Here is a 12,940-nt window from a genome sequence, read left to right on the forward strand (position 1 = left end):
TGTTTGATTGAATCGCCGACCAATAAATAAAGAGTTGTTCTCTGTTTTAATAATGTTTTCTATGCAAAAGACAGTCATATCCTTCAGATAGATACATGAATTCGGAATTTTACAAGTCAAATGCCATGGACCCACCCTCAATTCCCTGTACTGGATTATTGAACGGAAGCGGAGACCGGGCAGTAAGGGGCCTTTGTCATGCTCGAAACGGAAAACACGATTGTGAACTGACACTTCCTTCTTGTTTTTGGCAAAGTCAAAATTTCCCAACTCTACCAAACGCTTCGCTATCTGTTGTAAGGGCTTGTCACTCTTTCTTATTAGTTTTTTCAAAGTCTGCATATAATTCTCAAATGGAAATGCAGAAAAATTTGGGAGTGAGCCGTAACGCAAAACGTCATCGGGAAGGTGTATGAGGCTGTGTACATTATAAGACAAAAATTCTGACCCGTAGATTTCTTCAGCTTCTTCCGCGAAAAATTTTAATAAATCCCGTGCGTAATCATTCTGGGTATGGCAAAATTCTTGATATGAAAGAATAGTAATAGCCACATGAAAAACCAAGAAATTATTAAAAACGCGAGGGGGCAAACTATCCATAAAAATTACGGGACCGACACAAGAATGAACAAATCCATGTTCCGTTGCCTTCATTCGATCAACAAATTTTAATGACCTGGTTTTTCTCGGATATTCTTTTGGGACATAATCTCGTAAATCCTCTAATCGAGATGACAACACTAAAACTTGCGACTTGAGCAGTCTGTGCTGTAATGGGCCACGAATCCAAGTCAAGAGTAATTTTCTACTAACACCAAGTTTTACTAAGTGCATAGGGTCAAGGGGGATATCCTTTACCATGTCGATATCAAGTCTTTCAAGAATGGAATCGCCGACATGATGATCTTCATGTTGGCGATTCCGAAACGATTGATCCGTTCTCGCAGGAGAGTCACGCTCTAAAAAGACAACCCTGCCAAGATATTCTCCCTGTTGTATGCATCTCGTGCAACCAAAGTAACCAGAATGACTTTTAACCCCCAAAATGAAGGACCGAGCAGGAGCATCGCATATGAAACCATCAATTTTTAAAATATGAGGGCGACCTTTGTACGTAAAACCATTATTACATAGATTAAGTGCTTCAGATATGAAATCGGCAAGATATTCACACGAGAAATGCGGTTTTTCACTACCATGAAAAAGCCCAACGCAAAACACTTGTCGAAAGTGAATATTTGAAATCATAGCTAGGATTGGCCACAATTGGCTCCCACTACTTTTTGCGATTGGAAGGCCGTCTACGTTGACAAAAATAAAGATCTCAAATGGAATGTCTGATTCTGAAATTAAATTTAGTATGCGTATTATTCCATTCAGAATTCCGAAATGATGATATTTCCCAGGCGGTATATCTTTTACATTGACAGAACGCGGAGTTTTTAAAAGGGACCGACACGTTTTAGGTAAATCTAATCCCCAAGACTGACTTCTAAATAGAGACAGTAGATCATCGACAGCATTTTGACAAATTCCCCAAATAGTTACCCAAACAGAGAACAGCTGCCTAAATGTAGGACGCTCATCATTTCCAACATTATTGTCGTCAAAAATTCCCTGTTTCCCACTACCGTCTTCATAATGTCTCAATAAAATATTTCGTACTAAAAAATCCTCATCATCAAAATCCACATCATCAGTATCTGACGAATCAGGGGTAAAATCACTAAGTCTACCAGAATCGTAAAAGTCTTGAAATGATGCGCTCGATTCAACATCAACACAGCTATAGAAATCATCATCTGATGACAACTCGTCGGATTCTGATGACAAATGAGGGATCGGTGGTGCCGTCCCACATTTAGTTTCAATATAAATTTGGGAATTAAGTTCTTTTTGAACCCTTTTACGCTTATATCTAGCACTGTAAGGCCTATATCTAATTTGTGTTTTTACTTTTTTGGTTATCACTGATCGTGATGATGACGTTGATGCTGCAGGGGAACGAAATGGAGATGAAGAATTCGACGATGAATTAGAAGATATATCAAAGTCACCCGCCATCATGAGGAAATCTATATACAAAAATAGAACTACATTAAAATGAGTAATGGAATGCGTTTTGAAGTTTACCAAAAAAAAGAAGCAATAAGGTAAGGTTAACCAAAAAATTGAAAATTAAAAAATTGCCGAACACGAGGCAAGCACATGGTCACCACGTTTAACATGCTGGCGAAAAAAGAGAATTTTGTATATTTACAATTATAAAGAATTCTACATACCATGGACTCTTTGAAATATCGTAGAAAAAATCGCAGTGTAATTATCCGAGAAAAGAGTTACTTATTTGAAGAAAATTCACTTCAAAATCAACACAGAAAGTCTAAAAAATTTCACTAAAGATAGTATGTGACTGTACCACACTCCCGCTCGAAGAAAAGACGACAAGTAATGGCGGGTCTGGATTTCGACGAATGCAGAAACATGTTGCCAAAATTCGTATTAATTTTTAATTTTTTCCAAAATAGAAAAAAGTTGAATTATCTGCATAAAAAATTGTTATTTAGTAAACTAAAAAAAAATCTTTTTATGAAAATGTAATCAATATTTTCCCTTTGTTTAATGAGTGACTACATAAAGTATCGATCAATATTATTGATCGATATCGAATGTTCGAATCACACTGAATCGTCCAATGAGGGCATGCAATTGTTCTAAGTCCAAAAACTGAATAGTGACAAGATAAAAAATCTATAGAAAGAAAATATTTCTTATAAATATTTATAGCAGAATATAATATTTGTAATAAACGCTTTGCATCCCACAAAGTCTTTTTCAAATTCTTTGTGGGATGTTAATTGGATGTAACCTTTCCATGTCGATTTCTCTCCCCATATCACAAATCCGACGGATGTCCATTTTAAATCCGTTACGTATTGGGATACGATTGGGATGTGGGGACTTAAAATGGACGTCCTTTGGACATCCTGCGCTATACGGGTAGCGATTCGCCGAGTAAAAGACAGACACACGTTCGACGTGATTGCAAAAGTAATCAATGATGTTCACAAAGAATTCAATATTATTGACAAGGTCAATGTAATGATAACTGACAGTGGCTCTAACTTCCTCAAAGCTTTTAAAGTATTCGGAGGGAATGAACTGACTGAGGATCAAGACGATTTGCAAAATTATGACGACGAAGATTGTGAGAATGACGATGACGTTGTCTACATAGACTTAGATCAAATCTTTCAAGAACATGCACAAGAAAAAATATTAGTGGACAATGAAGATGCAGATTCTGAAACAGAAAATGAATGCCGAGAACGAATCAAATTGCCTTATCACGTTAAGTGTCCATGTCATCTCCTGAATCTAATAGCAACTACAGATATTTCTAAAATAACGAATGTGACCTTCAACAAACTGAAAAAACAAGTTGATAGAAAATTGCAGAAAATTTGGAGTAAGCAATCTCGAAGTTCCTTGGCCTCTGATACCATCAAAGAAAAACTAGGCTCGCTTTTCATCTTGTACAATCAAACTAGATGGAATGCTTTCTATGACGCCATGAACTGTGTACTCAAATTTTCTAACACGAAAAGTACGGAGCTAGGAGAAACATTTCGTTACTTTGGATTGATTCCCTTAACGCAGTCAGAAAAGGAATTTATTGGAGAATACGTTCGTATAATGGAACCGTTTACTCAAGCACTCGATGTTCTGCAAAATGAAGAAAATATGAGTATAGGATGTGTTATACCCACAATTAAGCTACTTGTGGAAAAAATGGAAGAGTTTTTAATTGATCCCACTATTCATCACTGTGGTCCCCTTGTTTTTGCCGTTCTTGGCGGATTACACGCCAGATTTAATCACTTAATGAACGAGCATCATTTAATAATGGCAAGTATCTCTGACCCAATGTTCAAAATGGTATGGGCTGAAGACGATTCCAAAGCTGCGTATACTTTATTACTCAAAGGAGCAGTTCGACGTGTGAAGACCAGTCACTGCAGTCAGTCTACGTAAGTTAGATATGTGTTTTGATTTGTCAAATTACTTGTCTAGTCCGCAATTCTTTCAATGTTTTACATAGTCTACACGACTACGCTGCTTACACTTTCCCATAATATAACACTTCTTTTTTATGTTGGTAATTCAATAGATCTTCTACAATTAACATCCAAAACAATGAATCACCGAAAAAAAAGCGCTTCCTTGATGGATACAATCGGAGGCCGTCAACTGAAATCGACGAAGTCGAGCAATATCTGATATCAATATCAGATTCACAGGACATCTCTTTGTTAGATCGTTTTCCCAACATCAGGATGATTTACAAGTAATAGTTACAAGCTGTCATGCCAAATTATCAAATATATTTATGCTTGTTTTATTTTATTCTACCAGAGAATACAACAGTGGCCTGCCGTCTTCAGCTGCCTGCGAAAGATTGTTCAGCACAGCAGGACTCATTTTCACAGCAAAAAGATGTAATCTCTCTGATTTAAATTTTGAAATGTTAGTTTTCTTAAAGCTGAATGGGGCTTGTTGCCGTGAATGGGGCAATCAACCGTCAAAAACATCTGGAAACAACAGAAAATAACAATGTTTCACTTTGTGTATTTTGTTTACTCTTTCATATAAAAATACAAGAGGAAAAATTCAGACGATCGATTTGATCAACGTCGATCATCAATCGATCACTTTTTCATTCACTGCTCGATGCGATCGATTGATCAGTTTTTTAAAGAGATCGAGATCGAGATCGAGATCGTTCGATCACCAAATGGTGATCGAACGGCAACTCTGTCTACTTGAAGCCCCGCTTTAAAACCCCCGAAATTTTAAATTTACCTATATTTATCGTAGAGCCTGCAAAGAAGGACTTCAAAGGGCCTATAGATCAGGTGGGGTCATAAGGAGTATCGTGAAGATGCTAATTGCCCTCGCATTGCTACCGTCGAATTGAGCCTACGAAGGTTTCCAGGTAAAACATAGTGATATAATTGGGTTTAATCCATGGAAAAATTTAACATTTTTCTCATTGCAGAATATAAGACACCGTACCGAAAATGCTCTTCTTGCCGAGAATTTTCCAATATATGGGAGGATATTGGTTCACAAACCAAGGCCCTGAACGTTTTTGCGTCTCTGGCGACGATCATCGAACCAACAATGAAGTTGAATCCTTTAATCGCTGGTTCAACGCACGTTGCGGTCCGCATCATCAAAATTTCTGGTCTTTCATACGTAAATTTTGTACACATGTTTGCAATTTGTTTTCTAATTTTACTATAAATGCGTTCTTTTCCTCATTCACTAGAACATATTCAAGAATTTAATGAAAATACAGAGAAGGACTTCATTGCAATTCGGGCAGCACAGCAGATTCGTCGACCACAACGTTTGGTGAACAAGCGACGCGACCGTAACATCAAGACCTTAACGGAACAGCTAACATCCGGCGCAATTCAGATATATGAGTTTCTCGATGTGGCGGGTGAATTCTTCGAACCCGATCAGGTAACTCTATTCTCTGGCAATGGTTAAATTCAACTAGACTACTTTGTTCTAATCTGTTATAACAGCCTTGTTCTTTTTTTTTTAGCTTGATAGAACAGCCGATGTACTGGCCCGTCCAGCGCCAGAAAATGACGATCTAGAGGGCCTGGCTGGTATAGTTGCTGAAGAGCCAGCTCCAGTTCATCGTCAACCTGTTCGTAGACGCCGGCTGTCAGCTGAAAATGTCGATGAACGGTTCGGCGCCGTGGGCGCCCAGGTCGAATCCTCATTGAAAATTTAAATGAGGGTAACGAGCCACTACGTCGACCCCGAGGCCACCCACGCCAGTTGCAAATTCCGGGAGGAGCCTTTGCGGAGCTTGCTGCTGCAGAGCTTCCGGCTCCAAGACCTCGAGGTCGACCACGTCGCACTCCGGTTGCGGCTGCCGCTGCTCTTGGGGTTGTCGAGCCCGTAATTGTTACCCCTGCTGTTGTTGAGCCTGTAATTGTGGCCCCTCCTGTTGTTGCTGCTGACCATCACAATCCTCAGCCAGCGCACATTTGTGATATTTGCACCATCAATCCAAAGAATAAAATTTTTATTTCTTGTGGGCACACGGTCTACCACCAATGTGCCGAGCAGCTTGAGAGATTTGCCCGCAATCCCTGCTTTTATTGCCGTACTCCAGTCGCTCAAATTTTCAATTAATTTCCCTGAATTACTTTTATTTATTCGTCAGTATGATCTGTTTTCTTTCCTCATCTGACCCATAAAATGAAATTCGAATAAAAACAAATTTAGCTATCCGTAATCCGTTTTCTGTTCAATAACTTTTGCTAAAAATGCCTGGATGTATTAATGATTGTTTTAAGATCCTTTTAAAGGATATTTTAAAGCTGAAGTGTGCGATCTATTCTCGAGTCAGTAATCCCTACAAATGATGCCGCTTTGTTTAAGTGTGGGAGAAAAGATGGTTTTGAAAAAGAAAAATTTTTTTAGGTAAATTTAAAATTTCTGGGGTTTTAAAGCGGGGCTTCAAGTAGATGTTACTATAACATGATAAGGCAAGGGGATCTTCGGTCGGGAAAATATTTCGTTTGCAAAAATTACTGGGACTTGTGTCTGGGGTATAAAGTTAGGAATTGTTGGCACATTTTGGAAAATGGGGTCTTGAGTCGGGATAATATTTAATGGCGAAAAATACAGGGACATTGTGTCGGGGGACAGGGACTTAAAGTCGGTAATATATGAAGACATTTTAAGGCACGGGGTCTTAAGTCGGGGTTACATTAAATAAAAAAAAGACACAGGGACCTTGCGTCGGGGGCTAGGGGTTTTGCGTTGTCCATTAATTAACAAATACAAATATTTTTTTTATGTTGGGGGTCTTGCGTCGCAACGTGGGGGTCTAAAGTAGACCCCCCTGGGGTCTTATGTCGAAGGGGTCTAAAGTCTCGCTCCCGCGAATTGGTCCCTGGTTTATAAGCTGCAAATTACCCGACAATTGTGTTTTTCTCAAAAATTTGTCTATTGTTTTGATCGACAATATAATCAGAAACCGGGAAGGGGATTTCATTGTTGGCAGAGAATTTCGCCGTAAAACTAACCTGTTTTCCTATCCTATATCTTCTTCTTTGTACGAAATTTACATAACGTATGCCAAAGGCTTAAAAGCTTGGCATTTGGATGATTTAAATGTAAAGCAGTAATGCTGCCGACTTTTAAAGGCAATGGATGCGAGACTGGAAATTCTTTTGCAGTTGTCCCACTTTACATGGAAAAGCCTAACTAAATACGCTTTACGTCACAAAAATTCTGTTCAACTTCTGTTTTTTGTCAAATTTGAGAAGTATCTGAGCATTTTTTTATTTTTCTTCTTTTACATCATATTATCATATTAAAAATTCAAAGTATTCTGTTTCATATGTGTTACATTGCACAAAATCCAGTTTATAAAAATGTAGAGTAATAGTTTTAATAGCTAAAAAGGTTAGGGTAATAATTTTGGAACAGTAATTTACTTGTTCTAATCCGAAATGTTTGTGTTTGGTTCTTGTTTTTAGATGAATTTTCTTATTTTGGAGGGTACTGATGATCCGTGGGTCGCCTCTGTACCCACGTCTTGGCTTGACGGCGAAGTCTGCTGGTGGCCAATGGTGGCTGGTGGTAAATTTATTGAATTGGGATATGAACCAGACAGAGACAAATGGGATACACATCCTGCCCGCGTTAGGAAAGCCTTCGGTGGGTTTTGTTTCATAGTGCCATTCATTCCCTATTTTAAAATTACTAATTATTGTTTTATCATAATTTTGCGGCCAGATACTTATGAAGAAGCTAAAAGGAATGAAAAAAAGCAATTGAAATGGAATAATCTTTAACAACTGATTCGGAAAGGGACAGGAGAAGTAGGAGCGTCAGGAAGGCGAAGAAAACATTCGACAACAGTTTTATTAGGCCAAAACCGCCGTCAAAAAGAGTGCCTCCTCCCATCTGGAGTGAAGATTCTGAGGAAGAGTCCCCACCACCTCCGCCTCCACCTACCCCACCTCTTCCGTCTTGTTCAGGTAAGGCTGCTCTTTTACCATGCACAATTCGTATAAATATGCCAAGACAAATCTTTTCCATCGGTGTCCCCAATTCTGTTTACAGTTTAAAACTTCCAATTTTTTGTTTACATTTTCACTTTTTCACCTACATCCGAAAATTACACTACTACCCCCATTTCAAAGAGCCCGCTGTTGATATCAGATGGATATGGAGCTAACAACAGGCGATATAGAACCAGAGCCATTTACTATGGTTACACGACTCTTATGGCGGAAGATTCTCTCGGAGACGGCGTCGTCTTGATGGGTCGTCTAAGGACATGCCTCCTTCAAACTCTATTCCGCCCCCCTCAGATACCTCACAAGTCTGAGCGCATCTAGCGGTGATAGTCGCAAACTCTCAGTCTCAACGTAAAACATAAAATGGCGAAAGCTAGGCCATCGTCACGTAACTGTGTAGTTTCCAATTGCATTAATAGGTATTCAGGAAACGACGAAAATAGAGAGAGTTATACATTATTTGGAGTGCCAAGCAATAGTTTGAATACATGGCAAGAGCTAATGCCAAACGTAAAATTACAGAAAAGGTCGAGGCTGTGCAATCGCCATTTTGACGATTCTGACATTGTCAAAGGGTACGATATTCTAGGTTTGTTTCATCCTTTCACCCACTGGACATTACGTGCAGGTTCAAATCCTAAGTATCATCTCGGTAATTTTAATATTAAGTTAATGCATAGTTATTTTAAAATAATTGGGTAATTTTCTATACAGAAGTTGGCATTGAACAACCAAAAGTAAGGAAAAAAGCTTTGCAAGATGTGACTTATGCTACCAATCTACCGGCTTCCACACTACACATATTGGAAAATGTTCCTATAACTGTCAACCAGCCCCCTCTGAAAAGGTCTCGTGTTAGTAAATTACTCACTACTGAGAGGTATGTGTTGGATCAGTCTTCTCATCTGAACGACCAGTTTCATTTAATTTGTTCTTGTCCAAACATTCTATCCGAACACAGGAGTAAAGTGCTACAGCTTGTGGACCTGTATGGTGTAGCTGTCAATGAACACGGTGTTTCTCAGCCAGTCACAGTCATTCCTACTCACCAACTTCCCACAGTCACTTCTTCTCTTCCACCACAGTCGCTTCGTACTGCTTCCACATCTTTTGATTTATTGGTCGAGTACATTGAGCCAGTAACACCCAAGGTATTTCTTTCATTAACATAGCATAGCTTGTTACTTGAAGTAGTTTTTTTCTAATTCATTTATTTTATCCAGAAGACGGTGATATCTCATTTTGATAAGCAAGCCCATATCCCCATATTCTGTGAACAACATCGAGAAGCCTTGATTCCTTATATGGTAATGGAATATACGAAGATTCGTCATCACTTTGAAGCGAAAAGACTGAATAACCTCCTCTTGTCCAAGCAAAAAGCTAAAGTAAAAGCTAAATTTAAGGAAGGAAAGCTCGCTTAATGTATTGCATTTCAAAATGTTATGTAATCGATGTGGACACCATAATAAAATCAGTCGGTTGCTTTCAATTCAACTTTTGTTATAAAATATTTATTTGTGTATCTTCAAAAACAACCCAATTAAGGTAGTAAACAAGCAAAGTAATAGATAAAAGTGCCCCAAAATGTATAAATGTTGTTGGAAATTTCAAATGTGGGTAGCAACTCAGCAAGGGTGGCGCGTCGCGCGTGACACATAGTATCGTTACACGCCCACTAGGTGGCAGGATTTGATGTGAGGTTATCAACACAAGTCGACGACAAAAGCTTATGGAAGCCATTAACGTTGAGTCCGGTAACCATAGTAAATGGCTCTGATAGAACTACTATTAACCATGGTGGTATGTTTTTTTCCTTTTTTTTATCTTTTTGATTATTGTATGGTGCAAGTTTTTTTTTATTAAGAATCCCGCGATGAATTCATGCAGCGCGGTATGATATCTCTATCACATGATATGCGTGACCAAGGCTATTTAAGTACTGCAGATCTGGACCGGCTTACACGCATAGAAACTGCACTGAAGCAAAAAGATTTAGAAGATGATGAAAGTGAGCTGTTTGCCGAAATGCTGCCTCTAACCACAATGGAGAACTTTAAGAAATTTGACGACGAGCTCAAGAAACCATGGATTAAAAAATGTTTGGTATGTACATTCATGTGTAGTCTATTTCATTTAGTAGCCTAATCACTTAAAAATTGCAAACTTTTTTTTGTAGAACAATCATCTGATCGGTATTGGAGGCAATGAACCAAAGACCATAGTTCGGCTTATCACGCGGCGCCTGCGCACTAAGGATGTAGGAAAACTCTTCAGCTGGTATGGGCAGAGAGGAAACGTATGCCTATCAAATACGAACGTGGGAAAATCTATAATAAGTATTATTATTTACAATAAAAAAATTCATGCAATTTTTTAAAATTTGTCACTTATAGCGGCTGCAAAAAGGACCCAACCAATGGTAACGGAGCAGGATGCCATCAAGATGATCCAGGCATTGTTGCGTCATTGCAAGGACAAAGAAAAAAATAACGAAGTCAGGGGTGTATAATTTACCTTACATACTTGTGTCTTTTATTTATTTTTTATGTATTTTTTGTCAGAAGAAGAATTATTTTATGTTTGTGGTATTTAACCGTTCCGAATTTTTATGTATTTTTCGTCAGAAGAAGAAATTTTTATGGTTGTGGCATTTAACCATTCAGAATACATACAAATTCATCGTTGTTACTCAATTGTTGTACATCAAATTATTTATTTTTCATTAAATTTTTACATTTTTGTTTTTATTTATGTTTTATTTCATTGTGCAGAGATCCCCAGTATATCCTTATCACTCACGGATGAACCACCCTAGGATGTCCATCGGTATCTTCCTGGAAGGTCTTCTAATATTCAATCGATATCAGACGGACGTCCAAACCGGAGTTAATGCAGTTCCACGGATGTCCATAGGTTATCACCCTAGTCCGTGTTGGATAAACTACGGATGTCCGTGGAACCGACCTATGCTATGTGGGTTTGTTAATTTTTCCCGCCAGGAATGATAAGTGGGGAAAATCGGATTTCTAGGTCTTCGTAAAAATAATTCGTACAGAAAAACGGTTTGAATAAAAAAATGTTTTTTCATATGATATAGAGTTCAAGATATCCACTATCTAATCATTCAAATTTTATTGTGATGTATCCATTGCATTAGTCGAAAAAACTATAATTGAAGGTGATGTAGTGCCATATAAGAAAGCACGGGGAAAAGATCAGTGCGGGAAAACTCACGTTTGGTATTGTCAAGCGCTCTGGTTTGGCCACTGGAAGACGAAATCAGCAGCCACGTTAGGAGAGGAACAAGACAAGGATTTGCGTATTTCTCATCGCTTGCCCTTAAAACAAGGAAAATGTATCGTGGAAGTAAGTCCAATTTTTAAATACATACATTTAAATAAATGAATGTACTTATTATTGTTGCCGGTGAAAACTGAAAAGGGAGAGTATAGCTATCTCTTCGCAGATATGAGTCACTCGCTCCTTGGAGAACGCTGCGATCGTAGTGAAAAAGCTATCAGGAGAAGTCCGCTCTAAGGAAGATACGGAGATGCGCAGTCCGGTTGAGGAGTAATTCGCGCAAAGATATAAAACGCTGCCCAGAATCTGCGTTAGATGAGTTTACATCGGATGAGCTCCCGGAGCTGGGCACCGTTAGAGGAGTTTCCTGAGTTCCCTGGTTTCCCTAGAGATCTTGAGATGCTGCTCCGAGTCTTGATAAATTTTTATTCCCCTTCTGGTTTTAGTAAAACATTGTTTAATTTAAGTCATCATTTGTTGCATTATTTTTTGTTTGTGGCAAATACAACATTCGTTTGACTTCATGTTACTTAGTTCGGCGAGACTCCATGAGATCCACATTCTGTACTTCAATGCCAAGAAAAATATGAAGATAGCTTCTACTCTAACAAAGCGATTGAAGATAGCCTGGAAACTTGCTTCTTGTCTTCAGACTAAATTGGAAGAAATGCTAAAGCAAATGTTTTTAGAAAAGAAAACCAGCTTCTTCAAAAAAAAGAATTGAGGCGGGAGCTGTTACGGCTAAGGAACGCATGAAAATTCGTGGACATCTTCGCAGAACGTAAGAGGATGCAGATATTTTAATTACTAAATTAATGTGGCTCTTCCTCAAATTTTAACCGATTGTGAAAAAAGAGAAAAAAATAAAGAACAAAGGAAGGCAACGATGAAATAAAAAACAGATGATATAGCCCACCAAGATTTTGTTTGTGGTAAATTTTCTTGGTTATCAATTGGGAGGGGGGGGTAAATCAACTTATCACACTCATATTTTATAAAAGTGTTATTTTATTTTTCCATTTTAAGGTACGATTAAAGATGATTTTGATCTAATTGTGTGAATGTTGTGGCTGCGATATGAAGAAGAAATTCCTGTAACTGAAAAAGAAATCCATCGAGGGTTTTACTACCAAGAAGAACAGTTTACAAAAAGAAATATTAGAACGAGAAGTAGGTTTGGAAAATGAAAATATGTGCATAGAACGAAGCGAAATATTTTTATTAAATTGGAAACACAAAAAAGTAATTGAAAGACGACTGCCATACTAACATTCGGCCGTCATAGGGATATCCTAGCTACGTCTTTTTGAACCAAGCGGGATATACCATTCGACGTCTAATGAATGTCACCGGGACATCCCAATGTCCAGTTTTTTAGACGTTCTTTAGGATCATCCATTGGACGTCCATTGAATATCCTTCGTTAGATATATTAAAAAATCAAGAAAGTGACCGTTTGTTGGTTGTGTTCAGAACAGCCAATTTTGGGAACCCTGGGAACCCTGGGAACCCCCCCA

At 38.3% G+C, this 12,940-nt stretch overlaps 2 protein-coding genes across 3 annotated transcripts; both read left to right on the forward strand.

The window, feature by feature from the left end:
- Positions 1 to 8,486: 8,486 nt before the first annotated feature.
- On the forward strand, positions 8,487 to 9,617 carry LOC123467068. Of its 2 annotated transcripts, none has more exons than XM_045167142.1 (4): positions 8,487 to 8,772; positions 8,835 to 9,000; positions 9,082 to 9,271; positions 9,344 to 9,617. In XM_045167142.1, exons 1-4 carry the CDS (start codon positions 8,622 to 8,624, stop codon positions 9,542 to 9,544), a joined length of 708 nt encoding a protein of 235 aa, XP_045023077.1. In that variant the 5' UTR covers positions 8,487 to 8,621; the 3' UTR covers positions 9,545 to 9,617. The 2 variants fall into 2 exon arrangements, with proteins under 2 accessions (XP_045023077.1, XP_045023078.1); XM_045167143.1 differs by having other exon boundaries at positions 9,347 to 9,617.
- A 218-nt stretch (positions 9,618 to 9,835) lies between these two features.
- Positions 9,836 to 10,766, forward strand: LOC116926547. The gene is made up of 4 exons (XM_045167145.1): positions 9,836 to 9,886; positions 9,988 to 10,226; positions 10,300 to 10,459; positions 10,517 to 10,766. The coding sequence occupies exons 1-4, from the start codon at positions 9,853 to 9,855 to the stop codon at positions 10,630 to 10,632; spliced, it is 549 nt and encodes a 182-aa protein (XP_045023080.1). The 5' UTR covers positions 9,836 to 9,852; the 3' UTR covers positions 10,633 to 10,766.
- The last annotated feature ends 2,174 nt before the right edge of the window (positions 10,767 to 12,940 follow it).

The sequence above is a fragment of the Daphnia magna genome, unplaced genomic scaffold (genome assembly GCF_020631705.1).
Source record: "Daphnia magna isolate NIES unplaced genomic scaffold, ASM2063170v1.1 Dm_contigs141, whole genome shotgun sequence".
Classification (NCBI taxonomy): domain Eukaryota; kingdom Metazoa; phylum Arthropoda; class Branchiopoda; order Diplostraca; family Daphniidae; genus Daphnia; species Daphnia magna.

Bases quoted from the DNA above. Each gene is read 5' to 3' on its own strand.
- LOC123467068 (XM_045167142.1), top strand. From the start codon at position 8,622: ATGCCAAACGTAAAATTACAGAAAAGGTCGAGGCTGTGCAATCGCCAT. The intron at 8,773-8,834 runs GTAATTTTAATA...TTTTCTATACAG, and splicing joins AAATCCTAAGTATCATCTCG to AAGTTGGCATTGAACAACCA. The intron at 9,272-9,343 runs GTATTTCTTTCA...TATTTTATCCAG, and splicing joins TTGAGCCAGTAACACCCAAG to AAGACGGTGATATCTCATTT.
- LOC116926547 (XM_045167145.1), top strand. From the start codon at position 9,853: ATGGAAGCCATTAACGTTGAGTCCGGTAACCATA. The intron at 10,227-10,299 runs GTATGTACATTC...TTTTTTTTGTAG, and splicing joins CATGGATTAAAAAATGTTTG to AACAATCATCTGATCGGTAT. The intron at 10,460-10,516 runs GTATTATTATTT...TGTCACTTATAG, and splicing joins CGTGGGAAAATCTATAATAA to CGGCTGCAAAAAGGACCCAA.